General features: G+C 40.0%; 1 protein-coding gene across 1 annotated transcript in view; it reads left to right on the top strand.

The window, feature by feature from the left end:
* The first annotated feature begins 405 nt into the window (after positions 1 to 405).
* vipr1b (vasoactive intestinal peptide receptor 1b) overlaps positions 406 to 23,086 on the top strand; it is a 37,425-nt gene continuing 14,744 nt past the window's right edge. The window contains exons 1-5 of the mRNA XM_041065599.1: positions 406 to 459; positions 7,459 to 7,549; positions 10,040 to 10,150; positions 20,619 to 20,719; positions 22,251 to 22,348. Of these exons, the coding sequence (XP_040921533.1) occupies positions 406 to 459; positions 7,459 to 7,549; positions 10,040 to 10,150; positions 20,619 to 20,719; positions 22,251 to 22,348 (455 nt within the window). The remainder of the gene's footprint in view (positions 460 to 7,458; positions 7,550 to 10,039; positions 10,151 to 20,618; positions 20,720 to 22,250; positions 22,349 to 23,086) is intronic.

The following is a 23,086-nucleotide window of genomic DNA, read 5'->3' as shown; positions in this document are numbered from 1 at the left end:
TAAGAAAAATCAAAATGATTTTAAAAACTGTTGGTGGTGATGGGGTGGTGGTATTTCTTTAAATCCTGGCTACGGCCTTGGCACAGGTGGAGGTGGTCTTATCACTTGCACCATCCTCCTCAAACCTCATCAGTGTGGCGGTCCGGAGTTGTGAATGGGCGGTGGGCGGGGTACTGTAGCCCACAGCGAAGCAGATGCGGATGCGTTTGTGGAGGAGCGCGCAGACAGAAGCGCAGTCCGATGGAGCGGCGGCAGCGTTGAACCTCCCACACAAAGACATACACGCTCTCTCTCACACTCACAGCGTCGCTGTCTTCACACACACACACACACCTTGGCTGATTTACGGAGGAGTTTTACCAACATCGAGGAGTTTTGAAAAAGAAAACCTGAAGTAAAAACAGCATGGATGCTTCACAACTGTCCTTCCTGCTGCTGCTGTTGGGATTTTTGCCCAAAGTAAGTCTCTTTTATCTCAATTTTTTTTCTCTTATCATTTGAAGCATTTTTTTTAATTCTTTAAACTTAATCGTCAGTTTTCGACGAAACAGCTGGGTGAAAATAAGGTTTAATAGACATTAAAGCTACTTCTAACACCGAGAGCGCAGGAGAGGCAGTTGTAAACCTTACTACAGACAAATTTAGTTTGAAAATCGAGATTCAGCTGTGTGTTTTCTGAGTCGCTATTAATGGCCGACAACTCATTTTGCTTGCTCCAAAATTCTTGCATTTGATGTCTATCTCTATGTCCATTTGTCTCTCTATTTTTGAAGGTACTGATACAACATGAAAACTATCTATTGTGCTATATCCTCAGCTTTTGGCTTTTTGAACCTGCAGTGCATTTATACTGATTGTGAATAGTTTGACCTTTTAACCTGTTTAACAGGTCATTTTACTTTTACCTTGCTGAAGGATGTTCTCAGTTCATGGGGTACATCTCATCCTCATTCAGAAACACATTTCACCCCTTTGTCTGCAGCTGAGTCAGTACATGTGAAGGTGAAGTTTCTTCTACAGCTGGCAAAAAAAGACCAGTCTGTGCTTGACCGTCAACATTGAAGCATGAAGCTGTGAATAAAGCATCTATCTTTCTATCTGTCATGACAGAAAAGGCATAAGAGGTCAAATGAGACTCTTTAGACTGCGATCACATTGCTACAAATCAGATATTTATCAGAGTAATGGTCACAAGTGTGCCAGATTCAGAATGGTTTTTTTTTTCCTCCTCTTAAAAAGCAGATCTGTATCTGACTTTGATCACTTTTTTTTTTCCTGTGGTCTGGCAATATAATGGCAGTATAATGGCAATCCCATTATACTGAAAAAGTTTAATTTCCTGCTGTTTTTGACAATTTGCTGTGTGAAAGATTACCATAGCCAGTAAAGATATCAATTTTAATGACAATCTGATTATTTCTTCTGCCTTTTCACTTGGAAATAATATTGCATTTTGTTACTGGGGCTGATGATGATATTTAGACAGACTGTGCTGGGATAAACATCTTTAATTTAACACACATACTACTGTAAATTGGAATCTTGTGAATACCTTTAAGTACATACACCAGGAATACTGATATATGCAGGGCTCATTAGTATTTTGATCAGTTTTCTGTACAGTAAATTAACAGGACTACATTCACGACTTTTCAGTTAATAGCTGTACTCTCCCTGGGTTTAGATAATTTGATAGAAAGCCTTTGAGTATTGCCACAAGGCAATATGTGACCTTTCAGTCCCAAGGTGCTTGCCCCTTTGTGGTAGGGAGTTTTGGTACTGTGAAAAGTCCACTGAGGGTGCTAAGCTTTCCTGCATCTGTGTTTTCAATTACACACAACTCTTTAGATACGTCTTGGGAATCAAATGCAGAACAACCAACCTAGATGTACACCAAAATCATCCACTTGGTAGTGAGATAAGCTGATTTGCCTGAGAAGTTTAGTCTATTTATTTGGCTCAACAAGCCCAAGTGTCATCTGCACTTATGTCTTATTTATCAGAGATGTTTTTTTTTTTTTTTATCTCTATTAAGACATGCCAAAAGTGTTTTGCTGCTGTTCCTCTCACTGCACACAGTTCCTGACAGGGATTTACTTGTGCATATTATCTCTGTCAGCTATCTGTAATTTATTATTTTTTGGTTATAATTTCTGCAACATGTGAAAGAAAATCAAAAAGACATCCGATTCTAAGAAGCTTAAGATTTCAGATTATGATAATGAACGTGTCTTTGGCTGGATTTTAGTTAGTTGACACTCAGCATGGCTTCCTTTTAATGCCTACCAGCTACGCTCTTTCCAGGCAGAATAGAGTGTGAGCATCTAAGTGACTGTGAAATTTTTCTTCCACCTCAAGTCTGACAATTCTCAAGATGTCTGGCCCACCCTGAGGCTTTAAAAGATCAACCAGATACATCATTTGTTGACATATTTCTGTGGCTCTTATAGGCACCAGTGTGGAAAACATTTAACGGTTTGCCGATGTGCTCCTGCTTGTGCTGCAATTGTGTCCTTTCCACAGTCCTAGGTGGCTGTTTTACAATAACACACCCTGACAAGTTACATCAATATATCTAGTGAGGAAATGTGGTGTTGAGAGGAGTGCAGAAAATCCCCTAAGTGGTTAAGAAGTGCATGTTAGTGGCTGGATGTCACTATTATCAGTTTAACACAATGCAGATGGAAGAGGAGGAGATATAACAGGTGGGTGGGTGTGTGGCTTCGCCTGCTTGTCACCTTCCAGACTTTGAACAACCTGATAGAAACCAAAGGAAACTTTTGAAAGTAAATCATCTTTGATGGCTTCACAGGAATATTTTGCCTTTTTTTTTTTTAATTCACTGCACAGATTTTTAGATGAGAAAATTAATACAACTCATGTATGCCAAATTAAAAGAAATCATGGAGTACATGAGTGCCTCAGAGCTATAGTGGATGAGTGAAATACGAGATCTAACCTTATAGGGCATTTAATAAAATGCTGCCGGTGTTATGTTGTGTAATGTGAGGTATGTTCTGTAATTTCTGAGAAATGTCATTTAAATCACTATTAAGCAGCATATGTTATTGTTATTATATTTAACTTGTGGCTCTAGCTTCACAGTTAATGCACAGACTTTAGATTGGTATTGATCTTCTTATCTAGCTCTTGGCACAACACTTATAAAGACATTTCCCAAAATATAAAAACATTTCTCTGGGAAGATGTTTGTTTCCAGAGCAATTCACAGCTCTGCTCAATATTACACACTTTATATATAACCTATTGAGTTCTTTGTTTCAGCATGGTCCTCTTTATATCCGTGTCCAATACAGGGATGTAAAGGCATTCCCATGATGTTGCTCTTCAGTGTAGGATGAGGATAATCACATTTCTCTGCTTTGTGTGGCCACACACAGACCCAGGTTTCTCCTTTCATTTTCCTGTCAGCTCCCCTCATTTTTTTTTTTATTTGATTGTTATCTGGTACTCAAACAAGGCAGGACCAGCAGCCATTTTAAAAGACAACAATCACTGAAAACTTGAAGCAACAGCCTGGCAGGCCTCATAATGTGCTCTGTTCAAACGAACTATCAAAGCTGGCAGGTATTGATGTGATGTTTTGCTCATGGAGACACTATGTGAATGTTTGTGTCCCTAAGGCTTTGCAGAGGTCCACTTACCATCTGCATAGTCTGGGATTGACATTTTGATTCATTGCCTAAATCAGCTATCTCCATGGCTGAGCTGTCCAAATTGAACATATTATAGGTGCATTTTCAGTATCTCTCACTAGTAGACACTTAATAGCATTGTGAGCTCGAGCATGAATCACTGTCAGGATCCTTCCTTTCATTTCTGTTTTTTTTTTTTTTTTTTTTTTCATAGGTTAGGAAATCATCTACCCCAAATTCAGCCACTCCCATAAATCACATACTCAGAACTCTAGGGTTGTTTTGTTATCATTGGTTTCCCTCTTTGTGTGTTCTGGCTCTATTCACAATATACAGGGTTAAATGTGAACTAATAAACTATCTCCAAGAGAGCTTGATCCCGGCAGCTTGCAGTACAAGTTCATGCACACATTCCAGTATCATGTTGTATGCTTTTTTTTTCTTTCTGCTGTTTATGCAGCATGAATGGGTTTTTGGGAAACTTCAGGTTTGTTGCCACTGGTTTGCATTTATCAAATTAAACTGAATTGTAAGTTTTCTTTTTTTGTTTGTTTTTGGAGAAAACCCAAAGTCTGTGTTTTAATTTTAAGCAAAACTATGTAACTTTTGCTGAGCAGGGGCGACAGCAGCCTCTGTGGCCGCAAGTGGTAATTTCAGGACGCTGGTGCATTTATTAATGCATTAAAGCACTTCAGTTGGCGGTGGCTCTTCTCTTTATGTTTTATGGTGGCTGGCATATTATGAAGTGACTTACCGCCACCCACTGCTGTGAAGTGTGTCATTATTAGGGTCTTTGCTTTTACTTTGGAAGCCTTTGTTCACACCTTGTTGCATAGGGAAACATGTGACGTTGCCTCTCAGCGAGCATATCCAGTCTCACCCGACCGTTTTAGAAAAAGGCAGGATTTAGCATCGAAAATGAAAAGAACAGTGGATTTAAAACATTGGACACTGTTCTATTTAAGTGTCTTGGTAAGCCACAGCATGTGGAGCCTAAAACTGAAGCAGCTAAATGGAATTAAAAGATCAAAACAAACAAATGAATAAGTAAATAAGTTGGTTAAAACCTGTTTCTTTCCTACTGTGACAAGTCAAAATGTCTTATGTCTTATATATAGAGTCGTATTTCTGGTTACCTGATGAATCCAACTCCAGTGTTTGCTCTCCTTTTATGTTTGCTCAGTCTTTTGGGCTCTCCTCTGAGGGAAGTATCTGGCTCTGAAGTTGCTAAAGGCTTCACCATGTTTCCCTAGCCAGGTGGCAACTTTGGTTGCCGTTTGGTGAGGGGTAGGCTGAAAACAGCTGCCTGCTGAGGGAGAGGAGGTTAATGAGTGTGCTGAGACTGAATCACAACAGTGAGCAAGTTATGCGTGTGCCTTAAAGCCAACACCAAAACACAGACACAGGCAATCAAAATGTTCCATAGTGCTAAATGGAAACTGGCTGGGTGATAATTCTGTGTTTGTCCCTAAGAGCAACACTATTCACATTAGACCTTCACTTTAGACTAACAGTAGCTTTACCAGATATTTTGATACTGATGTTAAAGCGGTAGCACACAAATCTCAAGGATAGACCAGGTAGCAGAATATTAGATTTTCTGTTTTAAGTTCACTGTGATGGTAAGATATTACCTTCCCCACAGAAGGGCTTTTGGACTCAAATCCTCTCTTAAACGCTCCACTATTGCATTGCCCAACAATCAATTTCTTGGTAATCAAAAATAAGGTTACCAAAGGGTCTGACCAACATGAGATTTCCTCCTCTGTCCATGTTGCTGTGCACAGATAATGTTAGCAGATTAATCTGCTGCCCACCCCCCCCCTCCCCACAGCCAGTGCTGCTGCTATTACTTCAGGATATGTTGGATTTTCTGCTGTAATCGGTTGCAGGCAAAGATTCCCGTGAGCAAACTTCTGTGGATTATGATAGTGTCAGGACGACCTTATCCATGGTGGAAGAGAGCGAGTCAGGCGATGATTAAGCTCGGAGAAGGCAGTGTGGAGAAGTAGGAATAAGTAACAGAGGTAGTTCTGTACTGTATTTACTGCATTTTTTGTGCCATATTTCCATGAATGTTGTTGAACAAGAGGTTACTGCGGTCTGGCAGAACACGAAGCATATTATTGCCCTCGATGCAGTGTTGTTGTGGTGCTTATGAGTCAACAGTAGCCCATTTGGCTGTGATAAATAAACTTAGCTACAGCAGCACAGCGGTTTTTCAGGAAATCAGCCACCTTCACCTTGAGCCAGAACAGGATTTGAAGACAGGTTTTAGGAGCACAAAGGAATCTCTGCTTGAAATAATAATTTGTGTCTGAAATGGTTTTTACACACACAAAAAAAAGCTCAATTACCCAGAAATTCATTAAAAAAAGAGAGAATCGACAAATCTGCAGCTATATTTATTTATTTATTTTTTCTGTAAAAGTAAAAACAACCTTCTAGTATCAAACCCTGAGCAAAAAAAAACATTCTGCACAATGAAGCTCAAACATCCAAGTGAAGTTATAATAAGCAGAGCAGATTTTCATTCAGCATTTCCCAGGCTCTGCTTAGGCGGTCGGCCCAGGTAGATAAGAGCACAGCAGTCTCTACACATCTACCGTCTCTGATCACTGTCTAACAATGTGTGTGAAGCAATGCTGAGCAGATGTCACATCTTGTGTTAATGTCACTGTGTGCTCTTAAATGTTCCTGCACAATTAAATATCACAAAGTACAGGGGGTTTAGTAGTTGTTAAGTACTTACTCCTTGTTTAAGTGATGAACACATCTTACCTCTGAGTTTATTCTGCCTCATCACATTGAGTCATCACACTACTATGCATATTCTAATGCGCTTCTTGCTGTCGCTCCGAGAAATGTCGCTTGTCATTAATGCAAGTTTGGGGTCTTTGTCATGTCTGAGGTGAGCGGTGCACTGCAGACTGCTGGTAATAACAAAGTCACATCTACTGGGAGCTCAGCTCGGGACTAATACAGGGCATTTGTGGATGACTGATGAGGATCATTTCGTGTTTGGCAGGTCTGGGGTGGTTGGTTGAGGTTCATGAAGGAGGAGAATATATAAAAAAAAAAAAACATTTGTAAGGACCAATTAGAGAACATGAGTTGCACAATTTTAAATGCATCATGTGCTTTGTGCTGCATCACTCCTCTCACCATGACCTTTTCTGCCTCGAGTCTTGTAAGTATTGTCGCTTTGGTAGTAGGGTGCAGGGTGAAGCTCTTCCCCGGGAGTTCATAAATACACTCTGCCTCATGTCGACTTCTTCTCCTTCTCTCTCTCTCTCTCTCTCTCTCTCTCTCCCTCTTCATCTCCACTGACCTTCTCAAACTCCTCGCTGCTCATCTTACACATTTTCACTGACCCACCGGCTCTCCGCCAACGGCTGTCAGAACACATTTTTCAGCCTGTGTTGACACAGATGAACAATCGCTGTAGATTACTCAGTGGCTCCCTTCTTCACTTCCTAATCCATTTGCATGATAGCATCTATTTGCCCGGCAAGAGGGAGCTCTGTTTGGATTTCAGACATAGAGAACATTTCTGTGTGTTTACTGTATTATTAGCCAGGGGTTCATTCTAACAGGGAAAAAAATAGCATGAAAAGCCCTGGTTGCAGGAATGTGATAAAGGGAAACTCAAATATTTATTAGAAAATTTTTTTCCTTGCATGTAACCTCTCTCTACCAGCCTCGACCTCGGTGGATATGAATTCTGTCAGTACCTAACTGCAGTGTGATGGAAGCTTATTCGATTCTTGACACCTAAATGTGCTTTTTGCATCTTCCACAGGTGTTATCGGTGCAGATGTGTGACGTGGTGAATGAGATCGAGCTGGAGAAGGAGCGATGTGAGAATAGCACCTCTGGGAACGTCACTTCAGGTCATTCTCTGAAACCTCTCCCTGCAGCCTATAGCCTCTGCAGAAGGCTGTTTAGAGGAAATTGTATAAGGAAACAGTATAAGTAAATAAATAGAAAAGTAAGGTAATACAGTGTGGGAATTTATAGATAAAGCACTATTATGAACAGGCAGAAATGCAGACCACAGATTTTTTCCATTGTTGAATTACCCTGACTTTAACCTCAGCCAACTCTCACAATCACTCTAAAGTAAAGGAGCCAAATTGTAGTCAGTGTGAAGTTGTGTGATGGTAACAGCTTTGAAAGAGTAGTCCAACACTTAAAAATCAAGCAAAGTGATGAACAATGTTTTTTTCCCCCCCTTATTTAGATCAGACCTCTTCAAAATCTTAGCTATGATATCATAATATCAGTTGGTCAGCAAGAAGATAAAATTTCCAAACCAGTTTTTGCACAGATTTGGGGTGACCTCTGTTGTGTCCAAAACCATCCCACGCGCAAAAGTTTACTCCATCGCAGAGGTTTTCAAACAGCACCTCATGCTCAGGGGGGGAGAGACATCAAATGAGAGAGACATCAAAAGATGCTGCCTGAGGTTAAAGGCAATTAAGGCACTTTAAAAACCCTAGCGCCAGTTTCCGCACCTTGTGTCCAAATTCGTACTCCTTCTGAGTCATAACTCAGCCCAACGCATATTTTTAGATCCAGTGTGACTCACACTTTTCAAAGATATCACTATTTCAGATGCCCATTGTGAACAGAAGTCCATAAACCTGCCTAAAAATAAATCCCATATCACTGAAATGTTAAACATTGAAAGTTTTTTTCATTTTATAGTGGGAATTATATAGTGCATCTGCTCAAAGTCATGAAAATACTTAATGATTACCTCATTGCCTGACACAGTTATTCAAGTGAGAGTTGAAGACCCACGGGTTCATCTGCTGTGTCTGTGGGAGTAAGTAAATATATAATGTATATACAGAGTCTGGCCACTAGTCTGAATCGACGCGCCTGAGTAGTATGAAAAACGCTCAATAGGATGCGATCAAATATGAACATGGAGCTAAATTTTAAAAAGTGTTCTTCAAACATGTTCGCTGAGTAAGACCAAAATTCAAATTTAAGTTTCTGCTCAGGCCCATTGAAGTATCTGGTTTGCCCTCTTTCCCATGACCTCGTGAATAGAATGAAAAACTCATCTGTCTCCATTTTAGAAAAAAAAAAAATCATTACGTGCCGTACGTACGATATAGTGCATTAAGTGAATATACACGAACTGCTTGCGTGGAAAGAGCTGTCCTCCTTATCTCTGCAACGACCCTCATTTCTCCAGTTCCCTATCTGCTTCCTCAACAGGAAGGTAGTGGAAGCCGCTCTCAGAGGTCACGTCCCTAATAAATGAATTAGCGGGGTGTGCATTTGTGCGAACCCATACATTCACAGCCGAGGGTTGTGCAACATATTAAACGTAGAGATTGTCCAGGAGTCTTTTGGCTTCCGTGAAACAGAACAGGCATAGAAATGGATGTGTCTTGACAGTTTGTGTATTCTGGCTTGCAGCACTGATGTATTATTGTACATACACAAATAACTGTTGAGATTATTGTACAATTGTAGACTGTACTCTGACAGAAACTGTGTAAAGTTTTTTTGAACTTCAGAAATCGATCTGCCTCAGAAATGGTCCACTGCTTGTGTGTTTGTTATTTCACACACAGATTTACTCAGGTGGTGTAGGTCTGTGCACGCTGCCGTTGACTGACACTTCCAGATTTAAAGCTTGTGACCTTCATTTCAAATATAGAATAGAGTAAAAAAAGGTTTCAACCAGAGTGAACATTCGTAAGAGACAGAACAACTGGTGTTGTTCTGTCTCCCCCCCCTGAAAATGGATAAATAAAAGAAATCCCTCATCCCAGCTGCAGCCACATAAACTATCCTGGAGAATTTATGTGCTCCTAATCTATGGCAAAGTGTTTGTGTACACGCTGTGTCAGAGGAGACAAAACAACCAGTGAAAGTGCCGGTGCAGGTTTCACTTTTTAGTCATAGCCGAAATAAGATTAATGAGTGACTGCACATACACAAAAAAAGTTTTCTCCGCTGTTAAAAGGGAGAATTGAATGGATGGAAGTAAACAACAACTGAAAAGCGCAATAGAATTTAGGGATACAAGGACAAAGGACTACAGGGGAGTTTGTCCTATTGTCCTTTGTCGTGGTTCCGAACAGGGTTCAGAGAAACGATAAACTACCTGATAATGTATTGATTGGTAAAACTCAATACATAGATTTTTCCATATCTTTGCAGCCAGCCATGGCAGACGACTAAAACCGCTGCTCATACTGGTCCTATATATATGAAGTGTACCTCGCAGTCACTGCACACCAGAGACATCAATTGTGTCATGCTCAGGACGTAAATTAATTTTGCCACTGAGGTGTGTGTATGGTCATCTGTCACAGTATGAGTGATACCATGTTAATGGTATTGTCTTCTCCCGGCAGGTTGCCAGGGCACATGGGATATCATCGCCTGTTGGCCGTCAGCCAGAGTCGGAGAGGTGGTGACAATAACCTGCCCCACTTACTTCAGTTATTTCAGTGACCAGCAGAAAGGTAAAATCATCTTACTTCGCTTAATGCGAATGCAAAATAAGGGACATGTCAAATATTTTCTCTATAATATGTTAAAGAGAAATATAATATGTTTAATCTACATTCACATTTAAGTGTGTACGCAGCTGATGTGCTCTGCGAGAATGACGAAAAACTAAGATTTTCAGCTTGAGAACAAAAAAACACATTCTTTAAATGAAATTAATAGTCATTTAAATGTCAGCTAATTTATTCTTGTATTAGTGGAATAATTTCTTTTGTGGAGAACAAACCTACACATACTAAAACAGGACCATTTTCACCAGTAGCTGAGGGCTGACCAGGGCTTTTATATATATATATATAGTCTCCATAAATTCATGTTTTTCTAGCTGTGAGTATTTTGATATTTAAAAGTGTATTTGCATACAGTCGAGCCGTTGGGTAGATACACAGGATGAAATGTGTTGCTTTCATGCAAATGGACGCCATCAAACTCCTGCGCCTCCTGTGGACATCAGAAAATTATGAGTAACCCTGCAGAAGGCCCAGGGCGAACAACTCAGTGGATGTGGAAAGCGGATATTGATTCATGAGCCTCATAACGCGTGTCATTACAGCATTATTATTTACAGGACTAATCCGTAAAACATCACAACTTTGACCATTTCTGTAGGCTTCTCTCTCACTCTCTCTCCCAGTGCTTTAAACAGCAGACTTTTTTTTTTTTTTAAATAGAGACCAGGTGCTTCAAACCCAGGATCAAAGTTTATCCAGGTTACTGTAAACAGTATGTGGTGTTTACAGGAGCCATATGAGCAGATTTAAACGGTGCCTGTAAACTCACAGTCACAGATCACGGTCAGGGTCTGAGAAAACAAGCAGGAATCCAGCTCATCCTTTAACCTCTGCTTTGGAACAAGTACAGACACAAAAAGAGGAGGGAGGAGGAAGAAGAGAGGCCTTCCACCAACATAAGATAAGAAAGAGAAACATCGCCCAATTTTGTGTACTGTCCATTGAGTCATTCTGTCTCACTGACTATGAGAAAATGGGTTTCTAGTCACAGACATAGGGAACAAGCCTCCCCACTGTCAAAAATAGGACCCCCCCAGACTGAAAATCTGTCTCTTTTTGGTGGTTTTTCATCTTTTCAGTCATTTTGTATCTCTTTGTGGTCATTTGTCATCTCTCTCTCTACGTTTAGTGCTCATTTTGTGTCCTTTTTGGTCATTTTGTGTGTCTTTATGGTTGTTTTGGTTCTTTTTTTGATAGTTTTTTTCCCCCCTGTGCCAGTTTTGTGTTTCTTCATGGCTTTTAGGTAATTTAGCTTTTTGCCATTTGTTGTCTATAGTTGTTTTGTGTGTTTTTATTGTAGTTTTGCATCATGCATTTTTTTATTTTGCTGCCCCTTTGGGATTGTTTGCATCTCTTTGTGGTTATTTTGTGTCTTTTGCCTGAGCTATGACTTTTAAACAAGAAACGTCATACACGACATCACACGTCATACAGAGGCTCTGGCCCTGGGCCCCTCGACATATCAGACCCCTGGGCCTGTACCTGTAATATATCCATGGTCCTGTTGACTCAGGTTATTGACAGCCTTTTCCCCTTCAGCTAGCTTAGTAAAGTAAAACTTACTTCACTGACAGGGTTCTTTTCTTCCTGACCTATCAACAAAATTCATCAACAAAATTTGAATCCTTTCAGTGGTCGGTTCATTTAAAAAAAACAGAGCTCAACTTTGTGTTTTTGCAGTCTTGTCTTGCTTGTCTGATTCTTAGTCCACTGTTTTGGATGCATTTCTGTCATTCGATTCCCTTTCTTTCAGAATCTTGTGTCCTTGTTTACCGCTCTCACCGCATCAACTCCTCCGCTGCCTGTAAATTCTCTGAGACCTTCAAAGTTGTTCTCAATAGAACGCTACCTGACTCAACAATCAGGATTTTTTTTTCTTGACTCTTTGGCTCCCATTAATAACAAAGAAAAAAATTAATAAAATGTCACTGACGTTGCCACCGCCGGTCTGTTTAAATGGTGAGTGGAAACTGAATCACTCCAGCTTTATTTAAATGCTTTATTTATTTTCTATGTAGGTAGGACGTTTCACATATTCACTACTTTTTTCTTACGCCCCAGTGACCTCAAGATGACGTCTCACTTCTTCATGTTGTGATACTGTACTGTTCTGATGGTCTACATTTATTACAAGTTTGTATTGTTGCTAACTTAGTGCAGCACTTTGATCAGCTTGTGTTTTATATTTTCTATAGTTTAATGGGGCTCAGTCAACAGCATGAGCAAAAGCCAGGGTGAATGACAGCCATGACTAGGAACTTTTTAGACGTGATTTGCACAAGGTTTTGTTTTCTTTTTCTCCTTGAATTTGACTTGAATTAAATATTGAAATTAAACACACATCACAGCGGGGTACGCGGTGGTTCAGATCAGCATGAACACCAGCTCTGATGTTTTCTGTGATGTTTCCTGACCCCAAAATTCTCCTTCACATCCTGTTTTTTTTTTTCCCCCCTTCCTCTCAGAGTCATTTTCAAATCTGTGCTGATGGATATCCATTTATCCTTTTCAGCACCTCTGGGCTTTTTACCTCCAGCTTTATACCTGCTCCTCTTGTGCTTCTGTCTGTATGACCCAGTCAGTCATTCGTTCATTCTTGGCCCCTGACTGTGAGATGCACTAATATCCGACTATTGACAGCACACCTCGACACAAGGAGATGGGGCTTTTACAGTTTGATAGCCACTAACACAGTAATAGGTGTTACCTCACTGTAAAATATATTCTCTATGTACAGGCCATATACAAGCCCTCCACTTAAATAAGTAAGATATTAACTTGGATTTTAGCAGACTTTCACTGATAAAAGAGCAAAGAGCAGAAAGACCAAAGCCACACATTTGAGTTTCTGACTCAGTGTTAATGTCAGTATCTATCTCTTTTCCCTTACTGGACATGTATTTTAACATCTGCCTGTTCCCTCATCAGTTAAATCACCACCTCAAGATATGATAAAAATGGGCCATTCTGTGTATACAGTAAGCAACAACAATGTGTGGTTTTAAGGGGATATGTATTGTGAGCTGTTAGGTTGTTGTTTTCAGGAAAAAAAAAAATTAAAAAAACTGTGTCCAGTCTTTACACTAAACTAAGCTAACACTCTTCATATTTAAGGGACTGGAGATAGATATTGATTTTTGGATCTAATCATGGCCAGAGAGTGAATGAGTGTATTTCTTGTAATTGCTTGTAATTTAGTTTCTAATTACTTCCAGTGCTTTGATTACGACAGGACTAACACACTAGTTGTCTCTAAAGTTTGCAGTACAGTTTCTTCCCATCTATAGCCTGTTTGTGTTTGTTTACATCCTTTTACATATCCTTGTTCACATATATTGTAGTTGTGGACAAAAAAAAAAGCCAATCCATCACCTCTTAGACAGCCAGTAAAATTAGAGATATGGTCTATGTCTAGTGTGGGATTTTTTTCCCCCTTCTGGGAGTGATGATGCTCTCGTACAGGCATTAGCACCTCAGAGAGTCGAACAGCAAATTAGAGACACAGGGAAATGTGACACTTGAAAGATGGAGGATGCACTTAAAACCACACGTGTTGATGGCGGGATGACAGAAGCTCGGTGTAAAGCTGATGGCAAAAAATAAAGTGAAGGTAAAAGGCTATTTTTGTAGATTCAGTGTGACTTACACTTTCTAAGGAGATGGTTTTCTCTGATTTATATTGTGAATTAACATCCATAAATCTGCAGAAGCCTTTTTTTTTTATGTTTTCTTTGGTGCCAAAGTAATCCAGTGATTATTGTCTGTCCATCCATGGGTACATTACAAATAGGAGCTGCAAGTAGCTTATTTGACACACCTTTAATGGTGCCACTTTGCCAAAATGTAAATTAATATTGGATTTAAAAAAGAGACTCAAGTTGTGGCCCGCAGCGAACTACCTGACTCCCACTATGTGCTGTATGTGTGATTGAAAGTAATAAAGAACTACATTTTATTTTATTCTTCAACTTCGTTTTTAAATTGAAGTCGGGACCACCGAGGCTTTCAAAACTGCGTCGCATGCAAACGAATCATTAATTTCCTCAAATCTCCACACCGCTTTCAGTTACACTTTTTTGATTAGATGTAGTTCAGACCTGTTCCTCTTTATTGTACACCTCAGCTTGTCACCGCATAGGAAGGTTTTAGATTTTTAATGTCTTACTTTTGAGAAGTATAATCAGATGAAAGGCTCTGAAGGGAAGGTTGGTCAAAGCTGTCATATGTGACTCCGTCCTGAAAAATGTACTGGTGTTGTACGTGAAGCCAAAACTCCAAAAGCTACATATGAACTTTACTTTTACTTTTTTTTTTCTCGGACTAGGTGGAGTGGGTGTCTGCAAATTGAAGCAAATTTCTTTGTAATGAAAATCTTCACCAACTTTTCCTTCTTAACTTTCACGCACCCTGAAAGTACAAAATGTTCATGACCTTTTCCTGATATTGAGTTGCAGCTCTTTTTGCTCGCTCCACATTTCTACCATCTCTTAGATGTAAAAAGAAAAAAAAAAAAGATTGACTATTTTTTTCCATCTGCATCTCACCCTTTGTGATTGCTTTACCTTTAATAAGTAACATCAGTGAGGAGTGATAGATTTTTCCTTTTTCCTTGATTCACCTCATCTCAGAGTTTTGTAAAAAGAAGTTTTTCTCTTCAGGCACACCACCATGCTTCTAGGCTAGACCTTCTTGTTTTTTTGGGGGGGGGGGTTGTTTTTGTTTTTTTTTACATGTCACAGGAGCAGCATGGTTGTATTAAGCAGCCATGTAACCATTTTACTGAATGCTTCTGTCCTCTGGGATCAGGGATAGGCCTGCTGTGCTGCCGCCACGCCGCCCTGCCCACTAAGATTATTATAGCCACTGCTGCTCAGGAGGCTCAGGTTCCACACCACTGAGTTAGCCAGACGCATACACCCACATCCAATACACACACACACACACACAGACTCACATAGTGGAACTAAGTGAGAAAAATTACAGCAGGGAGGATACACACCTTCTGGACTCCCATCCAAGTGATGCATTTTGAGACTGTCACTAACAAGATGGTTTCTCTATTTTTGTTTACTTGCTATGACCTTAACTGTTCCGACTTTGCCCGTCTCTCTCTCTGCAGCAAACCCTTTTATGATCATAGCAGTTCATTGTTTTTTTTGCAACGATTTTTTTTTTATTACAATCTCTTCTGAATTTCAACATTTCTTAGCTCCAGACTTAAACTGAATAAACGTTTGCCTTTAACATGTTAACTGATCATACAGAGCTAATCCAATACTCTAACACGTAACTGTGAAAGTGAATAAGTGAACATTTTCATGCCTTTTCAGCATAACAATGAGCTGGTCATTATTTCTGTGCCATTTTACAACTAAAGTGGACATTTTTCTTGCCAATCCACTTCAGCACTTAGCGTTAGGCTGCTCAGCAAAACAGACGTCACAGCAATTAATCTTTCACTGTGAGAGACTGACTATGAATGAACGCTCCTCTGAATCATTATGGCCTTTGCAGCTTCGGTCGTAGCACAACACACTGAAGTGGAAAGGAAAGAAACAGTAAAGCCAACATTCCTCTGTTATGGTTTCTTTTTAAAATATTTCTTCTCATATATTTTTTTTTTTAAACACGGGCACAGGACTATCAGGCATGGGGCCTGTTAAAGTAAATTAGCATGAAGCATGAAAGTTTATCATCTATTAACTTTTTACGTGTTTCTGCTTTGCATGTTTTTGTAACTGTATTGCTCTAAAAAATACCAACCACGTGCTTGTTGTTTAGACATCCTCAGTGCATTGCTGAGAAGGACTCCCAGGGACTTGCATCTTGTCCTAGTGACCTGTTGCTTGAGGTTACCACAAAAGGGTCTTGTTGTTGACCTTGACTCCTTCTAGGGTCTGGCAGTTTTTCGTTGGATGACTATCTTAAGCAGCAGGGTGTGAATTCTTTTTTTTTCCTGCTGAAGTACTAAAATTTGTATCTCATCTTAAACCAGCTATCAACCTTGGTTTCATTTTCCCCCAGTTCCCTCAAACTTTTCCAAACCACAACCAGGTTTTGATTTCCTTAATCAGACCTTAATCATCAAGACACCACAGTGGCAGATCAGTTTGGAAGGCAATGATGCTTAGTTTTGTTTGCAGGATTCGTTGAGCAGATTCTTCTTTGTCGTCGCCAAATTTTTTGTGAAAGCATCACTGTATGTTGAGATACGATGCAATTCCAGTAGTACAGATGGAAGATGTTGTCACCTGGTCTGATCCTGTTCCTCCGTGGCAACAGCCTCAGGCACCAAATCACAACATGCAACTGTGGAAAACAGTTTTACTTCCAGCACTGGTATGGCAAGAGAATCCAACATGGTGTAGGTGATAGGGAGGTAGTAAAAAAAAAGCATGGGATCTGGTTTGATAGTTTGCTTATTGACATGCCTGGTGAACGGGTCGCCGACGTGAGAGCTGTGGCAGACGTCAAAATAGCATCCTTAGAAGCGACTGGGTTGAAACTAACTTTTGAAGTTGTGGAATGCACATTTAGAGTGAAGTATCTGACTTGTTGGAAGTTTCGTGACACATCTCTCTAAGTCACTTTACTGCACCCACATGTGAAAGTGAAATTGTGTTTCTCTGAGCCTAGAGGACATATACTATGTTTTTAAGACGTCACGGTGACAGTACTGAAGTTCCAAATAATGACAGAAGTGAAGTTATAAGCAGATTTGTGGCTACTGGTGTGGGGTAACTGAATGAGTGCTGTGTGAATTTCTGGGAACCTATTGTGAAGATAAACAGCTTCATAAAATCTCAATAATGGAAAAGGAGACTCAGTAAAAGTTTGATGATATTACCCCCTCTGAAGGCAGAGCTGCTAACAACAATGACATACAGTGCATGCAAATTGTGCAGGAATTTACTCTTAAACTCAAGGCAAATAAACTGAGACGAAAACAGCTTGAGGTAAACTCCTCTGGAGAGATACACAGACACAGACTGAGACTAAAGCTAAGGGATAAATCTCTCTAAATCCACAACTACAGAAACAAAACAAAAACTCTTCGCTTTGCCTGGTTTGACTCCCTCTGTCTGTCTTTCTTTCTTGCTCTCACTTCCTTTCTTTCTGACTCACCTTCTCAGTCTCAGTCTCCACCCACACAAATGTGCCCTGATGGCAGGTTGATGTGTCCACTGAGCTTTCACCATTTTGACATTTCCAGGTTAAGAGGACACTTGTAATGTCTGACTGATATGACCTGGGGGAGCTTCATGAAACATCCATCCATCTATCTGTCTATCTGTCTATCTGTCTATCTATCTATCTATCTGTTGTATTTAATCGCATGTATATGTAATTGATCAATTAAAGACCTCATGGGAAAATTATATACCATCTTTATAGACATCTGTGAAATGACCATAACTGAAAACTTTACAGTAAGGGCCTTTTAACTGTTTCACTGAGCTAGTTCTTAAGACCTCGTCAGAAAAATCAATAGTTATTTCAAAAAGCAGAGTGAAAAAACGTCATAGAGAGGGCCAGAGACTTGACACTGTTTAACCTTTTTAAAATACACCGTCCCACCTGTGGGGCGCTTTGGCCTTCGTAGTGCTACTGTTTTGGTCTGTACCGGACTCAGTCTTCACAACACCTTGACAAATTATGTTGTTTTAAAACTTTAAATTTCATTTTAGCCTCCACATATCACGTAAACTATCTGCAACCCAACAACACAATCCATTGTGAGATCCATTCCAGGAATAATGGACCTTCTAAATGTTTTCACTTTCTCATATTTATCTGTTTACCAAAGTTACAGAAATGTTTGGACTCCTTACTCTTGAGTTTCCAAGTGTATTTACTTGGATTTGTTGGACTTACTGAGTTTTCAGGCAGACGTGGACAAATACACAGTACACAAAAATCAATATCCAACAAACAAATGCCATTCCTGAGCAACACCACATTTGAAAACTATATTTGTCTCCTACAGTAGGAAATCAAATATGAAAACATGCTGTCATGATTCATGCTACACCGCATGTGAATATATCTGATCAATCATCCCCTTCACCTCAATCATGACAGATTTTTGTGCAATCTGATGGATGGGCTACAATCAATACTGACAGAGGGAGTATAGTCAGAGATGATTGCAAGATTGTCCTGTGTCACTTTTTTCCCCTAAGGGCCCAGTAATTCACAGCAGGAATGACCTGAGGTTTATTTTACTGCAAGTTTGAAATGACCGCTAAAGATGCACGCCGTGTGAAAAGACGCGTCGTCTCAGGTGACCGTGGCTTTGCGGAGGTCACCTTTTTCTCTAAAAAAAAAAAAGAAAAAAATTGTTTGAAGCTGTGGCCAGTGACAGAGCTCCACTTATGCTTAGTTCTGTCACACACAAGAGAACGTAGTGACAGCTGCTTGCATCAGGACAGGCCATCATCCAGGACATCATGGGATGAAACGTTCCTCCTGCATGAGAATTCACAGATTAAGCTGTTAGGAGTCGTAATGGGACTCTCCTGTTCTCTGGCGTTTGTGGATCCAATATTGTGGGTTCCTTTCTGCCTTAGTGAAGAAAATATAAGAACAAAATAGAAGCAAAACCAGCTTATGTGCCGCCATAGACCCAAAGCAGCAATGTGGTCCACTAAAGATTAAAAGATAAAGATCCTATAAACCGCTGAACGATGTGATCATATCATTAATTTTTTCTAAAGATTTAAATGTCACGTTAGAAAAACAGTTTTCACAATTCATTAGATTGATTTGTGTTTAGCAGCATGGTTCTGGCAATGTTGATCACCTAAGCACTTTGGTGCAAATTGAAATGTCTCAGTAACTATTGGATGGATTACCATGAATTTTTACAGATATCGTCTATATTTCATTTAGCACTATTATCTGGTCAAAATCTTAATCTGCCCAGTGTTTAAGTTTATGATCAAATATCTGCAAAACTAACATTCCCATCAGCCTCAGCTGAATGTTGTCTTTGTCTTTGTCTAATGTATGCACTAAATCCAGAGAGTATTTACAGTGCAGTGCTGCTGTGCTCATGAAAAAACAGAAGACTTTTTTTTTTGTGGTGGGAAAAGGCAATTCAGACTTTTTACAATCCATACATGTGTAACATTATTAAATCAGTTCAAAGAGTCTGTTAAGAATATTTGTCTGTCTGTGAAACAGCCTTGAGTCCAGGTGCAGTTACTTTGCTTTCAGGTGCTTTTCTGCCTTTCCCTCCTTCCTCCCCCTTTTCTTCCCTTCTGCAATATTCTGCAATGCAGCAATAAATCTGTTGAAAAGAATGGTGCCACACCACTCAGAGTCGATGGGCCTGAGAGATGACTTCACATCTACTTTAGTCAATGTTTCATTCAGGATCCTCAGGAGGTTTCAGCCCACCCCTTCCTACAGTACCACTTCCAAAAACCTCTGGAAAAAGTTCTTTGGTGACAGCGGAGGAAGGTGGAGGATGTTGGTTTAATGAGACCGGCTCTGGGCGTGTGTGTATGGGCAGCAAACTTACACATCCACGAGAGTGTGTTTGATTTATAGAGGAAAGGATTTGCGTTAAAGTAAGAAAGAAAATAAGGGAGAATTCACGAACAGCAGATAGAGAAAACGTGACATTTCAATCACATGACCTTTCTCAGACTGAGCAGCATTTCTAGACACCAACTTCCTGCTGCACTTACTCCCCCTCACCCCCCACCCCCCATAGCTCATTACCTGCATAACATTTGATTTGCAATTGGCTGCGTTTACACGCACAGAGGAACTTGGCTGTCGGTCACATTGCAGTTAAGGTCTCATTCGGGTTAAGCTATTTACATGAACTTCTGATGCCCCACAAATGAATAAACCATGAATAAATCCTATGAATAAACCAAATACCAGACTATTTTGGTGCTGCTTTCACAGAGCATTCCAGCTGCAATTAGGTACAGAAAGTATTTCTTTGACTGAGAAATAGGAGTTTATTTCTAATGCAGGGCAAAGAAATTATGATATGAGAACAGCATGTTTTATGATACCATGTTTTCAGCAACTATACCTTTCTAGAATTTTTTTTATATATATATCGAGCAGTTATATATAGTAAACAAGGTAAGGATCAGAATGTCAATATCTATAACAGCCAAGTACTTTTCTGCAGGAACAGAAAATGTCGAAGCTAATAAAGTCTCACATTAGTAGGAGAGAGTCATACAGCGGTTTGTGGAGTATGAGGTCCTCTAGCTGTTTGCGGTGACCTAACCCAGTGTATGAATTCAGTGGAAAAAAAAACCACAACATGTCTCACAGAACATGAAACGTTGCATCAGTTTTACACCAAACTGGTGAGCAGGTGACAGAGAAACCTACTGCCTGGGTGGTCTGGGTGACGTCTTTATGTCTTCTGCATCTCCAGGTAACCTCTCCAAAACCTGCACGGCAAACGGCTGGACTGAGATGAGGCCTATTGACATCGCCATGAACTGTGGATACAATCTCAATAGCACTGGCGATGATGTGAGTAAACCACTGCAGTCTGTGAGAGGAAGCAGCACAGACACCCGCTGGTTCTATAGTGAATGAACTCGGCAGCACAGTGGGAAACCATCTGAAGAGCCAGCGAACAGGAAGAATTGAATGAAAATGTCTTTTCTTTTTTTCCTGTGGGGGGAATGTTTGATAGGTCTATCAGGAAAATGGCTGTACTGATTGTTGTTTCACAACTCCAGTGTTTATCCTCGTGTTTGTTGTGTGCTTTCATTCCATCTTATTTGTGGTGTTTTTTGGGTTTTTTTTTTTATGGATTGCCTCAAGTAACCGGGTTGTTTGCAACATGACTAAATGCACCGACAGTCTCAAACAGTTTGTGTGTCCCATGTTTGGGCTTTGAAAAGTAACAGAAATTAAATTATTTTTTTTTTGGCCACTTGGAGAAAGCTTAGAAAACTTGGAGAACATTCTTAGTTGCTTATTTACACATCCAGCAGATGCAGAGCAACATGAGTCTTGGAGTTGCGCTTCTTTTAGCTCTTATTTTTTTCGTCTCCAGCAACTCCTCCCCTACCAAGAGAAATATTTAGCTCTTTAGCTGCTAAATGCTGCAGAATCTGTGGTCAATGCTGAACAATTCCTTTAAGTTCTCATACAAAAATTCATGACTTTAAAAGCAATAATACTCACGCTACATTGAAAGTGAATGCACCAGTAAGTCACATCAATCTTGATTCACTGTAGCAGGCACATGTCTTTGAAGCACAGCACACTTGATTTTCATTGACAAGGCCATGTCAGTTAGTAATTCCTGCTTCTGTTATCAGGCATTGTGAGTCATTATAGGTTATTCATGTTGCCTCCGAGGGCGGGAAGGGAATAAATACATCAAATGTTCGTCTTATTTTGTTTAGTTTAAATGCAGAGAGAGGTGATCTTGTCTGTGTTGAAGAAAGTGGAGCAGAGGGAAGAGTGGATGTGCAGTACAGGGTGGTAAAAGCTTTCTCGGTGGGCATTCTGCTGTCTGAGTCGGAGAGGCGGCCTCATTAGTATGCCACATAGGAAGTCAGGAGGGACCTGGCTGCTGAAGTACTCTAAAAGGAATTTGATGTCCGTCTTTCTGCATACTTGATACCGCAGCGTGTCACAGGACGCAGAGCTCTTAATCTCATTTTCATCAAGCACAAAACATACGGTGCTGTGGCAGTAACATTGTGACGCCACTCTGAAAGGCCCTACAATGCTCAAGTACTGAAGCCAGTGCTCTGTGAAATATGCTATTACAGTATATTAGACAGCGGCAATTGTTAGCTTGGAGCATGCCATTAGATCCAGTTGTATTGATTCTTATTAGGTAAAGGGAAAGACACAACATTGTGGTCTTTAGGGTCATCTGAGTCATGAGGTGAAGCCTGCTGACACACACTGTTGTTCTTAGCAGCTTATTTTCAGAATATTACGAAGATTTTTCATCACATTTATTAGGTTTCATGAAGATTGAGAAAGAAGAGGTGTTGTCCTTTGCTCTGCTGTTGATCTTTTTTTTTTTTTTTTGCAGGGCAAGTTTTTTTGGCAAGTGAAGATTGGCTACACGATTGGCCACAGTGTTTCCCTCATCTCTCTAACCACGGCTATTGTGATCCTCTGCATCTTCAGGTACTTAGAAATGCAATACGACATGAACTCAGTTCATTTCATCAGGAACCATCACCATTCTCAGCTTAGGTAAAGAAGCTTTGAAACCTTTGAAAACTTTTACTCTTGCTCAAGAATTTGCATTATTGACTTTTATGATAATTCTTTATGCTGTGGATAAATCTTTTTCCTTGCCTCATGTGGTCACTTGTTAAAAAGGAAAGAGGGTAAGATGAAGAAGAAACAGCAGCAGTCACAGCTGCAGAACCCCCATGTAGAGTATTAGAACAAGCAATTTACCATAAAAGCTCAGTGACATTATTCCTGCCGGATGATATGATATAGGCAACATTTCACTGTCAAATTTCACTGTCAATTTTGATCATCTCTAATCAATGCAGCCTCACACCCGAGCAGAAATGGAAGGCTTATGTTAAAGCATGAAAGACAAGAAGAAAGACACAAATACTTTCTGAATGAAATAGGCTGTCACTCAAACTTGATGGTCCTTGATCTTTTGATGGTGCACATCCGCAACGGTTAGGAGATTATACATCTTTAGTATAGTGGGTTTAAAGCCACTGATATGTTTCAGGGATTAACTGTAAACTCCTCAACAACAATCACACATTAACTACAGTAGAATGACAGAGAACACAGCCTTAGATTGCACTGTAAACTAATGACTAGACAATATATATAGTATATGAGTATCACTCACACAATAGGGTAGGTTTCATCTGCCTCATGTATATGGGA

The sequence above is a fragment of the Toxotes jaculatrix genome, chromosome 20 (assembly GCF_017976425.1).
Source record: "Toxotes jaculatrix isolate fToxJac2 chromosome 20, fToxJac2.pri, whole genome shotgun sequence".
Classification (NCBI taxonomy): Eukaryota; Metazoa; Chordata; class Actinopteri; family Toxotidae; genus Toxotes; species Toxotes jaculatrix.
This window is presented reverse-complemented; position numbering and strand designations above follow the sequence as displayed.